This window comes from Pantherophis guttatus, chromosome 16 (genome assembly GCF_059756535.1).
Source record: "Pantherophis guttatus breed Tessera chromosome 16, ASM5975653v1, whole genome shotgun sequence".
Lineage (NCBI taxonomy): Eukaryota > Metazoa > Chordata > Lepidosauria > Squamata > Colubridae > Pantherophis > Pantherophis guttatus.
Genome location: NC_142078.1, coordinates 13,104,324 through 13,122,141, shown reverse-complemented (window position 1 = coordinate 13,122,141; position 17,818 = coordinate 13,104,324). Strand labels below are relative to the sequence as shown.

Sequence of the window (17,818 nt, the reverse complement as noted above, 5' to 3'; positions counted from 1 at the left end):
TACAATAAATGTGTTTTTTTTGGGCTGGGGGGAAGCAGTTCATAAATGGCCAAAGATGATTTTTGCCTTGAACAGCATTCCAGACATATTTTCTTGGAAGTGAGCCTTCCTTCTGCTTCCTTCTGAGTAGAAGTTAGAAGGGTAGAAATGGCAGGAGAGGTGTTAATAATCAAGAACAGGGATTGTAAATTATTTGGATTCCCCATCAGAAGCTCATCCCTGTCTCCCGTAATCTGGTTTCTCTTTTTCCTGGTGTTGGACGCAGGTTGAGGAATGGAGAACTGAGACTTTTTGGGGGGCGGTGGGTGGGGGGGCTCTGTGAAGACCTGCCTGGAAAGTTAAATTGTCTGCTCTTCTTTCCCAGGTCAGTTGACTTTCTCCAGCTCAGCTTCGTTTTGGTCCACCGAATTTGATGGCTAATTAACAAACGGGTGATTGTAGGAAGCCTTAAAATAACAAATATATATATAACTGGCGCAATTCTAAATCTCGAGTGGGAATTAAGAAGGATTGGTCCACCCAGGCATTTCAAAGCCAGCGTTTGGCCCCTGGGTGAACCCAATCCTCCTTAAAACACAGCCTTGTGGATTTGTCCTTTTCTTTTTTTGGGTATGTGTGTGTGTGATTCTTTCTTATCTTGCTTTCTTTTTTTTCCACACGTCTTTTTTTTCCTTCCCCCCTCTCTCTTTCTCTCTCTCTCTTTCTCTTCTCTCTCTCTACCTCCATCTCTTTCTCTCTCTTTCTCTTTTCTCTCTCTCTCTCTTTCTCTCTCTCTTTCTCTCTTTTTTTCTCGCTCTCTCTTTTCTCTTTCTCTCTCTCTCTCTCTTCCTTTCTCTCTCTTTCTCTTTCTCTCTCTCTTTCTCTCCTTCCCTCCCTTTCTCTTTCTCTCTCTCTCTTTCTCTTTTTTTCTCGCTCTCTCTTTTCTCTTTCTCTCTCTCTCTCTCTCTCTTCCTTTCTCTCTCTCTCTTACACTCTTTCTCTTTCTCTCTCTCTCTCTCTTTCTCTCTCCCTTTATCTTCTCTCTCTCTCTCTCTCTCTCTCTCTCTCTCTCTCTCCCCGCTTGCTTCCCTTCCCTCCTTCAGGATCCGATTGCCAACACCAGTCGGTTTGTGAGGGGTGCCAGCGTCCCATCTCCGACCGTTTCCTGATGCGTGTCAACGAATCCTCATGGCACGAAGAGTGCTTGCAATGCGCCGTCTGCCAACAGGCACTAACCACTAGCTGCTACTTCCGAGACCGGAAGCTTTACTGCAAGCAAGACTACCAACAGTAAGATCTTTACCCTTATTTATTGATATATATATATATATATTAACCTTTCCCTTTTAGCCACCGGAATTCTTCACTGCTGCCTTCCCTGGCTTGATCTCATTTATCCTGGTGGAAAGGAGTAGTAATAGTGGGAGAGGAGGCCTAAAGCAGTGAAGGCGACAATGGAGAGGAGGATTTCCAAGAGAATAAAGCCCAGCTTTTCGGATCAAAGAGCTGTAGCTCCACCCCTTTGCTTTAAAACCCATTGTTGCGTCATTCCATTGTTGCTTTAAAGGAACTCAAGTAAGGACTTGAGTTCCTTTCACCATCCTGGGGCTGAACTGATTTCCCTCCGATCTCTCTCTTTCCTTTATCCTCTCCTTCCCCCCCCCTTCCTCCTCGTTGACCTACTCTGCTGGCTTGTTGTGTGCAATTCAAAAAAAAAAAGTTGCATAGGGTATTTGGGGTGGATATTGGAGGTTGGATCCGCGAAAAATGATTTGACTTCACCACAAGTGGATTTGGGGGTGAGGGGTGGGAGATGGCTCACTCACGCGGCATATACGTGTCATTTATTAAGTATTCCCCAGCTTATTAAATTATTTTTCAAGCAAGTAAAGGTGGAATGTCTTTGTCCGTTCTTTGGCGGGGTCTCCGATCCAGCTTGGATCGTTTTTCTGGCAGATTTGGGCCACTTTCCTAACTCAAATCCTCTCTGAGGCCATTTGCCTTCACCTCGGATTATTTGCATTATTATTATTTTTTCCAAGGGAACAATTTATAGCCATCCCTTTCCCTGCCTTTTCCTTTCTCTTTTCTCTTTCTGAAATCCGCCTCTCCTCAATTTTCTTTTAGGCTGGGCATATTTCAAAACCAATCTCTTGCTTCCTTTCTATGAAGCAATTCAAATCTCTGAAGGAGAAAGAGGTGGTTTAGAAACAGGGAATATAAATAAACAAATACAAATATTACTTTTTTTAAAAAAAATATTTTTTGAAAGCAAAGTATATAAACACTTTTTCCTTTGTCTGTCAACAATCCACCTGTGAGGAATTTTATAACTTCAGTTGAAAGTCCTATTCAAATTTTGTTATGGTCCTTCCTTAAAAAAAATAAAAATAAAATAAAAATAGGGCGACTCTACAAAGGAAGGGGTTATTATTTTATTTTTTTTCCAGCCTGTTTTTAGGTTGGTATTTCGATCCTTGCAGTCTTGGGTAAGAAGCCGCTAAAAACTGTAAAACTGTCCGGGGAGAAACCAGCATAAGCCTCGCTCTCGAAGGAGCAATTAATCATCATCATTTTAGCTCACATGCAAATGCATTTGGAGGGGGAAAAGAAGTGGCTGCATATTCCCAAGGAAAGTTGTGCAATAAAAGAAAGGTTTCAGGGATTTTTAAAAAAAAAAATAAATTAAAAAAAAAACCCTTTCCTGAATACAGTGCTGAAAAAAATAGAGCACGAGGGGGTGTCTAAAGGAAGAGTTTGATTTTTTTTTAAAGGAATGGTTAGGTGAGAAGACTGCCTTCTCCAAAATAAACTGCCTGTGACTAAAAAACTGATTGGAGCTGGATTTTTCTTCCTCCCTTCAAACTAAAAAAATGTGGCGGTCAAGATAGAAAAGGGGGGGGGGTGGAGAAGCGTGGATTCTCTGGAATCCATTAGATTCTCTGGAATCCATTTCCCCAAGATTGATGGCCAAACAAAACCGAAAAGCGTCTTTTTTTAAAATTTATTTTATTTTTTTAATCACGCATCCCTGTTTCATTGCGGCGTTTGCGGGTAACTTACACTTTTTTTTGGTTCTTTCGTTTTCCATCTTTCTTCTGTTTAAACTCTCTCTTTTTTTTCCCTGTCAACCTTAATCGGGATTCAGCCTCGCAAGGATTAATGCCTTTATGTTTTGTTTTGTTTTTTTTTTAAAAAAACGACCCGATTCACCAGTCGCCCTCCTCCTCCCCAAACCCCATTTTTAACGAACGAGGTCGGGAAAGGCGCCTCCCTTTAATTCGGATTCGACGCGTGACTTTTTCAGGCCTCCAAAACCGATGCGGTTTTTTTCAACGACTTTCGGGAATTCATTTCTATACTCCATAAACTCTAAAGTGGGAGTCTGGAAAGGAGGGGATGTGGGACGGTTGTTAAAAGTCTTCCCTTCCCACTTGGGTAAAACTGGCGACCTGTTTAAGGAAGGAATCCCTGGCTTTGGTCATGCAACAGCCGAGCACGGAGGATTTCCCCATCATCCATCCCCCAAAAATTCGGGGTTTGCAATTTTGCAATCCGCGCCGGTTCGACCGGAGGCAACGAACCGGGGAAGCCGAGTTTCTTCTCGGCCCGGCCGCTGGCAGTCGGCTTCAGGCTGCCCGGTGAGCGCGTCGGAGTGGAGAGGCGACGCGGTGGTTTCTTCGCTCGCTCGGTCGCCCGAAGGGAGGATAAGAGTCGGTGCTTCACAGCCAAGAGACGCCCCCCACCCCCGCTTCCTTCTCCAGGCCTGGGGCTTTTTTTTTATGGGGAGGGAAAGAAGGAGCTGGCCTATCTGCTCCCCCTCCCCGCCAGCTATTTCTTCTTCTTCTTCTTCTTCTTCTTCTTCTTCTTCTTCTTCTTCTTCTTCTTCTTCTTCTTCTTCTTCTTCTTCTTCTTCCTCTTCCTCTTCCTCTTCCTCTTCCTCTTCTTCTTCTTCTCTTTAATTTATATGCCGCCCTGCGTTAAGCAATAGCCTTCATACTTCTGTATATTTATACAAAGTCAGCTTATTGCCCCCACAATCTGGGTCCTCATTTCACCTACCTTAGAAAGGATGGAAGGCTAAGTCAACCTTGAGCCTGGTGAGATTTGAACTTGCAGTAATTGCAAGCAGCAGTTGTTAATAACAGTGCTTTAGTCCACTGTACTACAGGCTTTTTCTTTCTCGCTTTCCTGTTTCCTTCCTTCCTTCTTCCCTTTTTCTCATTCCTCCCTTCCCTTCATCTTGTTTGTCCGTTTCTCTGCTCCTTCCCTTCCCTTTCTCTCCTTTCTTTCTTCCTTTCCCTTTGCCCATTCTCATCTCCCTCCCCTTCCTCGTCTTTTGGCTTTCTTTCTTTCTTTCTTTCTTTCTTTCTTTCCTTAATTCCCTTTTCCTTGTTTTTTCCTTTTGTCTCCTTCCTCCTTCCCTTCTTCTCTTCCTTCTCTTTTTTCCCCTCTACCTCATTTCCCTTTCTTCCCTGTTGTCTTCCTTCTCTATTTCCCTTTCTCTCCTTCCTTCCTTCTATCCATCTATCCATCCATCCCTCTTTTTTCCCCTTTTCATTTCCCTTCCTTCCTTTGCACCCACTTTTCTTTTTTTCTTTTCTTTTCTCTCCTCTCGCCTCCATCTCTTTTAAAGAAATCCCCCTTCAGTTTTCCATCTCTATGAAAAAATGTTCGCGCGACCCCCCACCCCACCCCCGAGGACAGACTAACCAGCCATAGCGAAAGCCAGCCTCTTATGCACTGCTAGCCCAATTCACCTCCAGCGGGCGGGGCGCGGAAGGCAGCTTCCATCCCAGAACCCAGCCTTTTCAGATCATCCCCACCGGACCTTCTCTCCTTTGTTCTTGGGTTTTTATCTCCACCTTCTTTATCAAGAGTGGTGGTGGGTGGGTTGGGATATGATTCCATGGTCACCCAGCTCTCCACCCCAAGTCCAGGCTGTCGCGGGTCCCCAGACATCCCATAATTGTGGCTGGTAGACAGGCCCGCCAACTACCCCACTCCCTACTTTTGGGGAGCAAAATTGGGCAACATTTTCCCTGGAACGCTCTCTAAGCGTTTGACCGACTTGTGGGGGGCGGGGTACGTTGTATCCCACCCACCCCCGCCCGTCTTAATCTGATCTTAAACTGGAAGCCGGCAAGACAGTGATGAAATCCATTTTTTTTTACTACCGGTTCTGTGGGCATGGCTTGATGGGCGTGGCGTGGCTTGGTGGGCGTGGCAGGGGAAGGATACTGCAAAATCTCCATTCCCTCCCCACTCCTGGGGAAAGGATATTGCAAGATCACCATTCCCACCCCATTCTGGGGCCAAGCTAGAGTTGGTTTCTGTCGGTTCTCAGAACCACTCAAAATTTCCGCTACCGGTTCTTTGAACTGCTCAAAATTTCCGCTACCGGTTCTCCAGAACCTGATGAATTTCACCCCTGCGGCGAGAGATTCCGAAGAGGCGCGCCGTCGAAGTTCGCTGGGGAAAAGCGCAATTACGCACCTGCCGCCTGGCGGGGCGGGGGGGACCCAGTGGCTTTACGTCGACGTGGTTGCGGGTGTGTGTGTGTGTGTGTGCGCAGACCCTGCTTCGGTCATTCCCCACCGCCGGGCGTTAAGCTGAGCGCAAAAGCCCAAGGAGCGCCTTGGAGAGCTGGCCGCCTCCCGAGGTCCGTCCTTTTGCGGATACTAGATCCCGTGCGCTCTCGGTGAAAACCTACCTAGGGCGCTGCGCCCCGGCTGCGCTTTCCCGAGTTGCTGGCATTACAGACGTAGAGTCGGTTTCCAACGGGGCCTCGGGAAACCCCAGGCGAGCTTCTGGGCCTTTCCCCCCCACCCCAAGGGAGAAAGAAGGTGGGCCTGAGCCCAGAAACTGGCCCAGGGGTGTCGCCTCCGGAGGCCCCCAGAGCGAAGGCCAGGCGCCGCGACGCCCACGCTTCCTTCGCATTAGTGCAGCAGCCTTTGGCTGAGAAAGGGCCGGCTTGGATAGCTTGAGGGTCCCTTGGGAGAGTGGGGGACCAAGAAACGGAGAAGGCAGAGGACAGGGAGGGACCTCTGAATGGCTGTTTCGTGGTCGTTTAAAACAATAATAGGAGCTGCCCTCACCATTAGGATCAAATGTGCCCTTAGCGCTTCCCACTAGAACGGCTCTTTTTCCCTAGAGGTCTCCCCTCCTCCCAAACTGCCCGGAGTAGGGCGGCTGAGAAGCAGCTGGTGTCTGTCCAAACGGGTATTATATCCAATATCCACCAGTCCTTCAAAGCGGAGTAATTATTCATTGCCAGCCTTTGCTAAAACCTGCTCTCTTCATTTCGAAAGCAAACAAAACCAGTCTGAATTAGATGCTTGGGTCTCCTTTGGGATGCTCTGGGGACGCGGTTCTCCAATTTACAATTACAAGACACTAGTCCTCAGGATGTCAAGAAGAGGAAGAACAAATTTGAGAAAGCTCCATTTTGGCTTTGAGGTTCTCCTTCCTTCCTTCCTTCCTTCCTTCCTTCCTTCCTTCCTTCCTTCCTTCCTTCCTTCCGCAGGATCATGGGGGAAGTCCCTTTTTATTTAACCTTCTAGTTTTAGACATTTGCTCATCCTTGATACCTGGCTAATTCTTCAGGTTGACCTAATGTCACAGCCTAGCCAGTTAAAACAATTTTGTGATTTTGTGGTTCCAAAACTGTGAAGTTTGTCAACATAAGGGCATTTCATTCATTGCAGCCAATTTCTCTAGTTCAGGATTGCATAAGCGAAAATTCTCTAGTTTGGCTAGCCGGGAATAATTTCCCACTGAATTTTGCAAGCCTTTACACTCCACATAAGCTGCTCTTTAAATTTGCAACTGAGCAGAGACCTCACCACAGAGAGCTAATATAATAATTCTCAACCCTTGTAAAATGCCAGCCGGTGTTTTTCAGTGCGGACCTTCTTCCAAAGTTTAGGACGTAGGATCGGGAAAATTGCACGGAAGCTTGTCTAGAGTGAATTCCCAGGCTGGTTTTTGAAGTGGGAGGGGAAGAAATCTCCATAGGGCTGCAAGACATGATTGGCATAAGGTGGTTTTGTCCTTGAAATAAATAGATAAGTCACCAAAAATCCTTTGTGGTTTATCTTGACTTCTGTACTTCGAAGCCAATTTGCCGGGACATTTTCTAGAGCATAAAAGTGATGCAGATTAAAATTGGGGTGGGGTGGGGAATGAGGCATTCTGTTTTGGTGTGTCGTTAACAACACTCAGAAATGGGCTGCTGCTTTCTGGTGTGCAGGAATTTAATTCGACTCCAAAAAACCCGGAATTCGAGTTCAGTGCAATCCTGAATTCTGACTAGGAAATTTGGAAAAAAAAAACTCTTTCCCTTTTCTTAACACAAAAATATATCCTTTTAAAATAGATAATTCGTTTTAGTTCTTCGGCCTCCGCAGTTTTTCTGTATATGCTGCTTTCCTCAACTCATCTCCTTTACTGTGTCCCTCTCCTATTGCCACACACAACAACAACACACACAAAATACATGACCCGGTAAGCTTTCTAGGGCAGTGTTTTTGTTGTGATATCGCACACCTTCTCAAGGGTGCAAAGTGATAACGCGTTTTCAAGTGTGCACAGTGACAATCCCAATTCCATATTGGCTCTATGGTCAATCTTAAGTGTAGGGTGCCGGAGAAGGTTGTGGTTTTTTTTTTTATTATTATTATTGATTTAATCTTTTCCCAAAAAAAGAAAAAAAAATCTTCTCTGCCTTTTTGACTTTCGGGCTGCTTCTAATCTCGGCCCCTTTTCTTTTCTCCCCGGCCTTTCTTTCCCACTTCACGCTTGTCACTAAAATTTAGGGCCGTCTTTGTGCCCGGAGTGGGTTAAAACATGGTCACTTCAATCGGCGCGACATAATATGACTTTGCAAGTGGTCTGCCAGCAGACAAAAGACGACATTTCTGGTTGTACATTAGCTTTTGTCTAACATTCAGGAGTTTTCCCCCCTACCCCCTTCCCAATGATCCCCGAAAGGTTTGGGAGGGGTGGGCAGTTAAGAGAGAAACCATGTGCATTTCATAGCAACAACTCCAAAATCCCCTGCTATGGAAACTGGCGGGGAGGGGGTGTATGTAATTGGTAAGGAGTAGATGCAGAAGTATAAATATTGCCGTTTTCTGAAACTCCTAGAGCTGAATAGTTGGAGCCACGAATGCCTTTATTCCCCCTCCCTCCCTCCCTCTCTCTCTCTTCCCCTCTTGCAAATATTGTCTGTCCAAAGTGGACTTCTGTCTTCAACATTTCCATTTGGGAAAGCTTATGCCGCGGTTGAAAGATGGGCCTTTAAAAAGACATTTAATCCGGAGCGGAGCCGAAACCCGGAGGGGTTAAGGGGTGAAGATCTCTCCTTGTTCGAATTGAGAAGAAGCAAGCACACGTGCCGGTCGCAATATCTCTGAACCAACCAAGCGGATTGAGACTCAATTGACAAAATAATAATAAAAAAAATTTGTAAGCCGCCCAGAGTCACCGAAAGTGAGTGGGAGGCCATATATAAACTCTCCAAATAGATAAATAAATACTTTTTTTTATATTAAGTGGGCAGGGTATTTTCCATGTGGCTTGTGCAAGTTGTTTTCTCACAGAGTGTTTCTAACTGTCAAATAATTTGCCCCTTTTTAATTCTCCTTTCTCTTGTGAGCTTTCCTAAAGCTGCAAATGCTTATTGGATCTAAACTTCAGCCACGATCCCAATACTTCGCATAATGTGTAGATAATATCTTGATTGAATTTCAAAATGGATAAAACACAGAATCGCAGTAAAAAGAAAGAGAAACAAAGCAAGAAAAAGCAGAATTATAAGAAAAGGGGTGGGAAAAAAGATAAGCTATGGAGAAAAAGAAACTTCCAAGTTTGTTCAGTTCAGATACATAATAAAACAGCTAGGTTTAAACAACTATAAAAGTGCAACATGTAAAACATAACCTAGCAACCCAAAGCAATAAATAATAATGCCCAATATTTCTAGAACCAAAATTGACCTAGTCATCAAAGCATTATGAGCTACAAAAAAATCACCCCTTTTTGCAGGATTTTTGGAAAGGATCTGGCTGGTTTTTCTTTTTTAATGCTGTCCCAGTCTTGTTTTATCAATTTTAGTTTTGACCAAAATCTCGAACTTGTGACACTGTTTATGGAGATTCTCAATCATCCAGGTCACAAAGTGCTTTTTTTTCAAAAGGCGATTAGACTTTCTTTGTTTTTCCTTGAAGACATTTCACTACTCATCCAAGAAGCTTCTTCAGTTCTGGATGAGAAGTGAAACTGTCTTCAAGGAAAAACAAAGAAAATCCAGTCGCCTTTTGGGGAAAAAAAGCAATTTTGGGGCAAATTGTGACACCCTTTTCTGGAAATCTGTCCTTTCAGAGCTGAAGTGATACTTCTGTATAGCCACATCAAGTATTTATGGCCAATTAGTTTTCTTAGCAATTTTTTTTTTCTGGTTGATTATGTTTACTTCTCCGTTGTCCTGCTTCTGTGGCATCAGATGCTTGTTTCACTGGAAGATTTGTCGACTATTAACAAGCCCTGAATATTTCATTCAAAACGCTTTGCTTGAATGGCCAGGATGCAAAGAGAAAACTTTGCCAATAAAGGAGAATATTTGCAGCTCAGGATTGAAATGAGGAGTCCTCAGTGCTGTTTTTGAACTTGGTGATTTTCTTGCAAATGCTTCATTACCCCAGCTAGGTAAAATCATCCGAGAAAAGTTTTAATTTCTGTTGTGGGGGGGGAGGCTAAAAGGTTTGGCCTCCCCAAAATTAAAATATCAGACTTAAAAGTTGCTTTAAGAATGGGGATGGAAGGGAGGGAGGGAGAGAGAGAAAGAAAAAAAGAAGTATTGTTGGAAGCTAGAAACGAAATGCAGAAAGCAGCAGCGATCAAGATTGGCATTTCTACAGGGCAAATGACTGCAAGTTACTGTATGTCCTTTGATCTCCTGTTGTAATAATCTATAACTTTGAAGCAATTGGTTGCGTAGGTGTTAGGAGGAGCCTGGTGAATGCTCTGTGCTTGGCTTAAGCGTACAATGGTTGTGTGGGATTTTGTAATCGCTGTTTTGATTCTGCGGCATGACTGAAAAGAGGCAGGAACAAAGCAAGAGATCACAGCTCTGCCCTTTGTTCTAACCTGCGCTGGTTTTCCTGAGCTTTGGAACAAATATCTTTAATTACTGTAAAGAGACGTCCTATTAACTGCCGCAGAGTTATTGTCTACCGAAGTCAGGAACATGCAAATTTATCTGTATCGTTTAGATATATTCGGTTTTTAGAATTAGCCATGGGCGATTTGCTTCTGAAATGCAGCGGCGGGGAAAGTGATTTGATAATGAATTCCATATCTTAAAGGTTGTTACAACGGATAGCGAGGAAGCCAACACTGAAAGAACAGATGAGTTATTTTTAAAAAAACAAACAAACAAACAACATGCCAGTACAGATGTTTTCATGGCAGCTTTAGCGTGTTCATAGGTGGTTACCGACATCGGCCAAATATTTGCGAGCTTGCAATTATTTGCATGTAACACGTGTAAACAAATATGTGTGACAGTTGAAAAATATCAGCAGACACGCAGTAAGAAAAACTGAACAGGCAAACAGTGCTATCCCAGCAGTGTTAAAAAGATTTTCTACCTCTGTTTTGTTGTTTAGATTTACACGTGGCAAAATTTCCCCGGTTGAATGCAACCTAGGTGTACAAATGGCCATGTTTCCCTGGTGAGAATTGTCTAGCTGTGATTATTCATATTATTAGATTCTGAGGACAGAGCATCCTTTAGAAGGCGTATCCATACCCTGGATATTTGTAGGAATAATCTAGGGCACCAGACATTCAATAGGATCTACAAAATGCCCACCCATCAAAAAAAACAAAAACAAAAAAACATCTCAATTGGTGGAATGGCTTGTCTCCAGAAGTTATGGATGCTCCATCAGTGGAGGCTTTCAAAAATAGACTGGACAACCATTTGATGAGGATGGTTTAAATTCTCCTGCCTTGAGCAGGGGGTTGGGCTAGAAGACCTCCAAGATCCCTTCCGGCCCTAAGACTCTAAGGTGAAGGTAAAAGTTCCCCTTGCACATACATGCTAATCGTTCCTGACTCTAGGGGGCGGTGCTCATCTCCATTTCAAAGCCGAAGAGCCAGCGTTGACGTCTCCGTCGTCATGTGGCTGGCATGACTCAACGCCAAAGGCGCACGGAACGCTGTTACCTTCCCATCAAAGGTGGTCCCTGTTTTACTACTTGCATTTTTTACATGCTTTCGAACTGCTAGGTTGGCAGAAGCTGGGATAAGTCACGGGAGCTCACTCCGTTACGCGGCGCCAGGGATTCGAACTGCTGAACTGCCGACCTTTCGATCGACACCCTCAGCATCTTAGCCACTGAGCCACCACGTCCCTAAGACCCTAAAATTGCTGGGCCTATAACAATCTTTTTTTTTTAGAAAAAAAACAGCTTCCTTTTTTTTTTTTTTTTTTAATGCAAAGGCTCCCTGCGAGAGAAATCTAGCTCTCCGGGCTGTTTAGTTCTTCTTAAAGCCTTCTAATTGGTGGAATGGTATTTCCGGGTTGAGCCCAAATAAAAAGATATCAACTTGTTTTGGCCTTTTGTTAGATCGCAGCGCCTCGCCTGACAGGACAAGGACACCTGCTGAGTGGGTTTTTTCTCCTGGACAAGGCCGGAGGAGCTGCGGGAGGGGAGGCGAATAAAAGCGAGGGAAGAAATAGCTGGCCGGGCCCGTAAATCAATCCCCCCTTCCAAAGCTCCTTCTTTGAAAAATGTAACTGGGTACAGATTAAACCAACCTACGCTCTCTTAAAATCCCCCTTTCTCGCCCTCCTCTTGTGTTTTCTTCCAGCTCTTTGGGAATGGGAAGAGTTCTGCTATTCGGGTTTTTCTCATCCAGAGGTGGAATTTTTTGCTTCTTCTTTTCCTTTTTAATGACGGGCCTAGAAATTTGGCATCTGTTGTGGCGAAGGACATTCCCTAGAGAATACATGTTCTTAAGTGCCCTCTGTACCTTCTCCAATCTTATGTGTTTTTCTGCTTGGGGCAATTTATTTATTTAATTTATATCCCACCATTTTTTTCCCTTTTTTTAAAAAAAAATAAACAGCTGAAGGCGGCAAATGTTATCGAATGCACTTTCTTCCTCCTGTTTCTCTCTCCCCTCCAACAATCCCATGAGGTGGGTTTGGCTGAAATGATGGGATGGCTTTCATGCCTAAGGCGGGACTAGAACTCCCAGTCTCCTCTCCTGGTGATTGGCCCAAAGTCTCCCAGCTGTCTTTCATGCTGATCACAGGACTAGAACTCACCGTCTCCTGGTGATTGGTGGCCCAAAATCACCCAGCTGGCTTTAATGCTTAAGGCGGGACTAGAACTCCCAGTCTCCTGGTGATTGGGCCAAAGTCTCCCAGCCGTCTTTCACACTGAACACCGGACTAGAACTCACCATCTCCTGGTGATTGGCCCAAAGCCACTCAGCCAGCTTTCATGCCTTGAAGGCAAGACTAGAACTCACCGTCTCCTAGTTTCTAGCCAGGTGCCTTAGCCACTAGACCAAACTGTCTCTTTGATCTTTCCACAGTTGTTTTTATAACGCTAAACCTGGAAGTCAGATCCAAGCTAGGACAACCTGCTTTGGAAGTCAGATTTGAACACTTCAGATACATCTAAGTTGTGTGATCTCTTGGGTTATAACTGTTCCGTGCGCCTTTGGCGTTGAGTCATGCCGGCCACATGACCACGGAGAACGTCGTCGGATAGCGCTGGCTCTTCGGCTTTGAAACGGAGATGAGCACTGCCCTCTAGAGTCGGGAACGACTAGCACATATGTGCAAAGGACACCTTTACCTTTACAAGATGCAGAGGGGACAACACTGTAGGGTTAAAACCATGACTGCAGATTTTAGCGGAGTGATTCAAGTCCAAGCACAGAGCCAGTGCATTGATTATGAAGACTAGTCTGAAGTGGTGAAAGCAAGTTCCTGCTGAAATTAAGGGGATTTCCCCCCCCCTCTTGTGGTCCATTTAGGATGGGCAGGAGAGGAATATGGAAGTTTTTTGTCAAAGCAATCCGCCGAAACAAACTTCAAGGTTACATAATATACAAACTTTGGTTTCGCTCTCATTTCATCTAAGTGTGATAAAGTAAATACGATACACCTGCGATACATTTGCAGCAAATTGCATTGGAAAAAAAAGTTGTCGGTCGACACGCTTATGTTAGGAATATTACGTTGATAGCATTAAAGAAAACTCGGGTGCCTCAGTTGTCTTCCGATCTGATTTGCATTTAAGCCAAGAGGGAAAGACCTTCAAACATCGTTTTTGTCTTTCCTCCCACAGTTTTTAATAAAAGTAAGATAATGTGGGGGGGGGTTTCCCCCTCCCTAATTTTCCTTTTTCAGTAAAGCAAGCACATAATAGACTGCCTCAAATATCTGGGTGGGTAATTACAAAATGCAACCCTTTGCTTGATGACTTGGGAACGCAAGCAAGAAAAGTGCTTAGGACCACATTAAATGCAAGATGTTTTTTCAGCAAGCGGGGAAACGTATTAGCTTCAATTGCTGGAATCCAAAACATTTTCTCCCGGACTCCCCCACTGGGATAATTTTAGGAGACGTGAGGGTTGAAGAGAATTTCTTTTCTTTTCTTTTCTTTAAAGGGATGGCATGCAAGTAACTTCCAAGAATGGCATTCTTTTTGCAAAATAATTTTAAAAGATGAGTAGGAGCTTTATGGTATGCAAGTGGCCTTTATAACAGGGGTGAAATGCTACCGATTCGGGCAAAACGGTAGCGATAAAAGCTACCAGTTTGATCGGGACCAGTAGTTAAAAAAAGCTACCGATTCGTCTGAACCGGTATTTCCGATGATCAGCTGTGCCGTGCGGTTTAGCTTCGCTAGAAAAAAAGGAAATCCTGCTTTGTAGTGAAGCTAAATCATGCGGCACAGCTGATTCCTTCCCCCCTCCATGCTGCCCTCCATGCTGTTATACTTACCTTCCCAAGCCTCCTTTTGGCGTGCGCGCATGCGCGCGCCAGCAAATCAGTAGCAAACCAGTTCACCACTGCTTCATAACCATTGGTTCAGTAGCCGTTAAAGCAGCACTGAAAAAAGTGACTTTTGACCGGTTTTTTTTACACTTATGGCCGTTGCAACATCCCCGTAGTCACATGAGCCAAATTCATATTTATGACGGTTGCAGCGTCCCAGGGTGTGTGTGTGTTAAATGATCCCCTTTTGCGGACCTTATGACGAGCGAAATCCAACGGGAAATCCAGATTCCCTTAACAGCCGTGTTGCTAACTTCACCAGTGCAGCGGTTCACTTAACAACCGAGGCACAAAAGGTCGTAAAAGGAGGCCAAACTCATGTAACAAGCGTCTCGCTGTCGAGGACTGCCTGCCTTCCTCGGTAAAAATGGAAGATGACAGAAGAAACTTTATTTTTTTATTTATTTATTTATTAAATTTAATTTATATGCCGCCCTTCTCTGGAGACTCAGGGCGGCTTACAATGCGTTAAGCAATAGCTTTCATTCTTTTGTATATTTATACAAAGTCAGCTTATTGCCCCCACAATTTGGGTCCTCAATTTACCTACCTTAGAAAGGATGGAAGGCTGAGTCAACCTTGAGCCTTGGCGAGATTCGAACCTGCAGTAATTGCAGGCAGCTGGTCTTAATAACCAGCTTAATAACAGGGTGCCTTAGACCACTGTACTACCAAGGCTCTTATTATGGTTATTACAGTGAATGGAACGCTTGCACTGAATTCAAAGGGATGCCAGAAACAGAATTTATTGCCAAAATTTCATTCCTACATATATATATATATATATATATATATATATATATATATATATATATATATATATGTATATATATATATATGTATATATATATATATATATATATATATATATATATATATATGTATATATATATATATGTATATATATATATATATATATATATATATATATGATTCTTTGATAGTATCTTTGATAGTATCTTCTTGCATGATGCATATGTTCCAGGGGCAAAAGCCTGCAAGCAAAACTGGGATGCTTTCTGTTGACGATGAAATATCTTACGTTTCTCCCAGTTAAAGCAGCTGGAATGAGCCCTGAGCTGAATGTGTCTTGAGACGTTGCATATTTGAGTTTTGCCACTGGACTGAGATACCAGATGCGCACTTGGTTCCTAGAAGCCACGTTGTGCTGACTGCCTCAAGAGGGAATTCAGTAGCTGGAGTTGACCCTGGAATAACCTAAATCCCCAAAGCTACAAGTTACAAAGGCTTGGTAGCTTAACCAGACTGTTGTGCGCTGATGATATTCCCTAGTGGGGTCATGAAACGACTGCAAGAAAACAACCAAGCTCAGAGAGCACCAAGGACTCCAAAATTCAGCCTTGAGCTACAAATATTCTATTGAGACACCATTGTACATAGTCTAGGCTCTCTAGGGTGTTTGGAAGAAGGTGTACAACTGAAGAAGTCTGAATGCTAATGAAAGGCACCAGTTTTTTTCAGGTGGCAGTTTATTTCTGCCATGGTTTGACTCAAAAGAGAGGACTATTTTCTAGACTGCTTTGAGGTGGTCCAAGGAAGCCCTGTCAGGATGGAAGAGGGAAGGGATGAAATCAGGGGTGAAATCCAGCAGGTTCTGGAGAACCGGTAGTGGAAATTTTGAGCAGTTCGGAAAAGCGGCTGGCCCCAGAGTGGGGTGGGAATGGAGATTTTGCAGTATCCTTCCCCCAGGAGTGGGGAGGGAATGGGGATTTTGCAGTATCCTTCCCCTGCCGTGCCCACCAAGCCACGCTCACAGAACCAGCAGTAAGAAAATTTGAATTCCACCACTGGATGAGATAGGTTCTCCATCCCAACAAAAGAAATAATCTGATGTTTTGATGATCTGATGGGAAGCTCAATGTTTTGGAAAGGTGAAGAGGATGACTTGACACTAATTTCTTCCTTTAATTCCAGATACAATAGATAGATAGATAGATAGATAGATAGATAGATAGATAGATAGATAGATAGATAATGAAGATGATAAATGGATAGATTGATAGATAGATAGATAGATAGATAGATAGATAATAAAGAAGATGAGATAGATAGGATAGATAGATAGATAGATAGATAGATAGATAGATAGATAGATAGATAGATGATAGATAGATGGATGATAGGTAGGTAGATAAATAGAAAGATGATAGAAAGATAAATAGATAATAAAGAAGATGAATAGCTAGCTAGCTAGCTAGATGGATGATAGGTAGGTAGATAGATGGATGGATGATAGGTAGGTAGATAAATAGATAGATAGAAAGATGATAGAAAGATAAATAGATAATAAAGAAGATGAATAGATAGATAGATGATAGGTAGGTAGATAAATAGAAAGATAGAAAGATGATAGAAAGATAGATGATAAAGAAGATGATAGATAAATAGATAGATAGAAAGATAGAAAGATTATAGAAAGATAGATAGATGATAAAGAAGATGATAGATAGGTAGGAAGGTAGATGGGTAGATAGACAGACAGACGAGATGATAGACAAAAAGGCAGACAGACAGACATACAAGACAGACAGATGACTAATCTTGGCGAGAGCAGCTCTTAGGACAAGAAACAGGATCCTTTTAGTTCTTTTTCTTAAAATGCTTTCTTTGCAAAAGAAAATAGGTCTGTTCCTCTTCCCTTATCTTTTTTTCACTAAACGCAAGTCTTCAAAGCTAGGTCTTACCAGAAAGTAGTGGATGGCACTTTGGAGCATTGCCCTCTAGGATCATCTTTGGCATGGTCATCTCCAAGTTGACATCTTCCAGCCTGGAAGTTTGGAGAGTCACGGTCCCAAGACATGGGACCCATGTTTATGACTGTTCCATTCTTTCGCGTTAGCGGTTCTTTTTCCCCCCTCCGCTCTGTTGTGGGTTTTCTTTTCTTTTTCTTGGAGTGATTTCAAAGGTTCAGGTTACATAAACCTGATGGCTTATTTTTCTTTTATTTCTCCCCCCCCCTTTCAATTTTTCCCCCCGAGTGCAAATATTTGGTATGTGGTTTTTGCAAGCAGAAAAGTAAAACGGGTGTGCTGTTTCTTGGAACAATGTGATGGGAGAGATTAAAAAACAACAACAACTGGAGATTTAAAAAGCAACAACTGGAGATCCGGGGATTTCATTTCGGAAGCAGGGAGAGAGATTGTCTTCGGTGGGGTGTAATTTTTGAAGATGTTGAACTGGAATTAAGGAGAGTCCATCCTTATAGACCAGGGGTCTGCAACCTTAAACACTCAAAGAGCAATTTGGACTAATTTTCCACAGAAAAGAAAACACCGGGAGCCACAAAAACCTTCCCGTGCCTGCCTATTTCTTGAGCAGCCACAAAACTAGCATATGTAGTTGAATTAAATGTTCTGTTTTCTTCTGAAACTTTCCTTTTCTTGGATTTATCCATGGTTGGCCTACCGGGGGTTGAAAAGCTCAATAAATCGTGTGCCAGCGGTTGTGACACATATTTTGAGTGACAGGGAGCCACAGCAGAGGGGTGAAAGAGCCACATGCGGCTCCAGAGCCGCAGGTTGCTGACCCCTGTTATAGACTTATAGGTGAGTTTGGACTAGTCCCTCCCTCCCTCCCTCTCTCTCTCATTCTGACCTGCTTTGCAGGGTTGTTGTGATGCTCATAAAATGAAGGAAGGTTCTAACATCGGCTGCCTTGAGCCGATTAAAAGGCTGACTGTGGATTCTAACAAATGGATAAATGTTTAAAGAGTTAAACATTGAAAAAAAATAA

The 17,818-nt window shown here is 43.4% G+C and overlaps 1 protein-coding gene across 4 annotated transcripts in view; it reads left to right on the top strand.

Moving 5' to 3' along the window:
* Window positions 1-17,818, top strand: part of LMX1B (LIM homeobox transcription factor 1 beta) — a 125,958-nt gene that overhangs the window by 7,534 nt on the left and 100,606 nt on the right. For 3 of the 4 annotated variants that reach the window (XM_060691841.2, XM_034416583.3, XM_034416582.3), the window contains exon 2: window positions 1,083-1,269. In XM_060691841.2, coding sequence (XP_060547824.1) covers window positions 1,148-1,269 — 122 coding nt within the window. In that variant the 5' untranslated portion in view covers window positions 1,083-1,147. Of the gene's footprint in view, window positions 1-1,070; window positions 1,270-17,818 lie in introns of all 4 variants that reach the window. The other variant, XM_060691842.2, reaches the window with a different exon arrangement.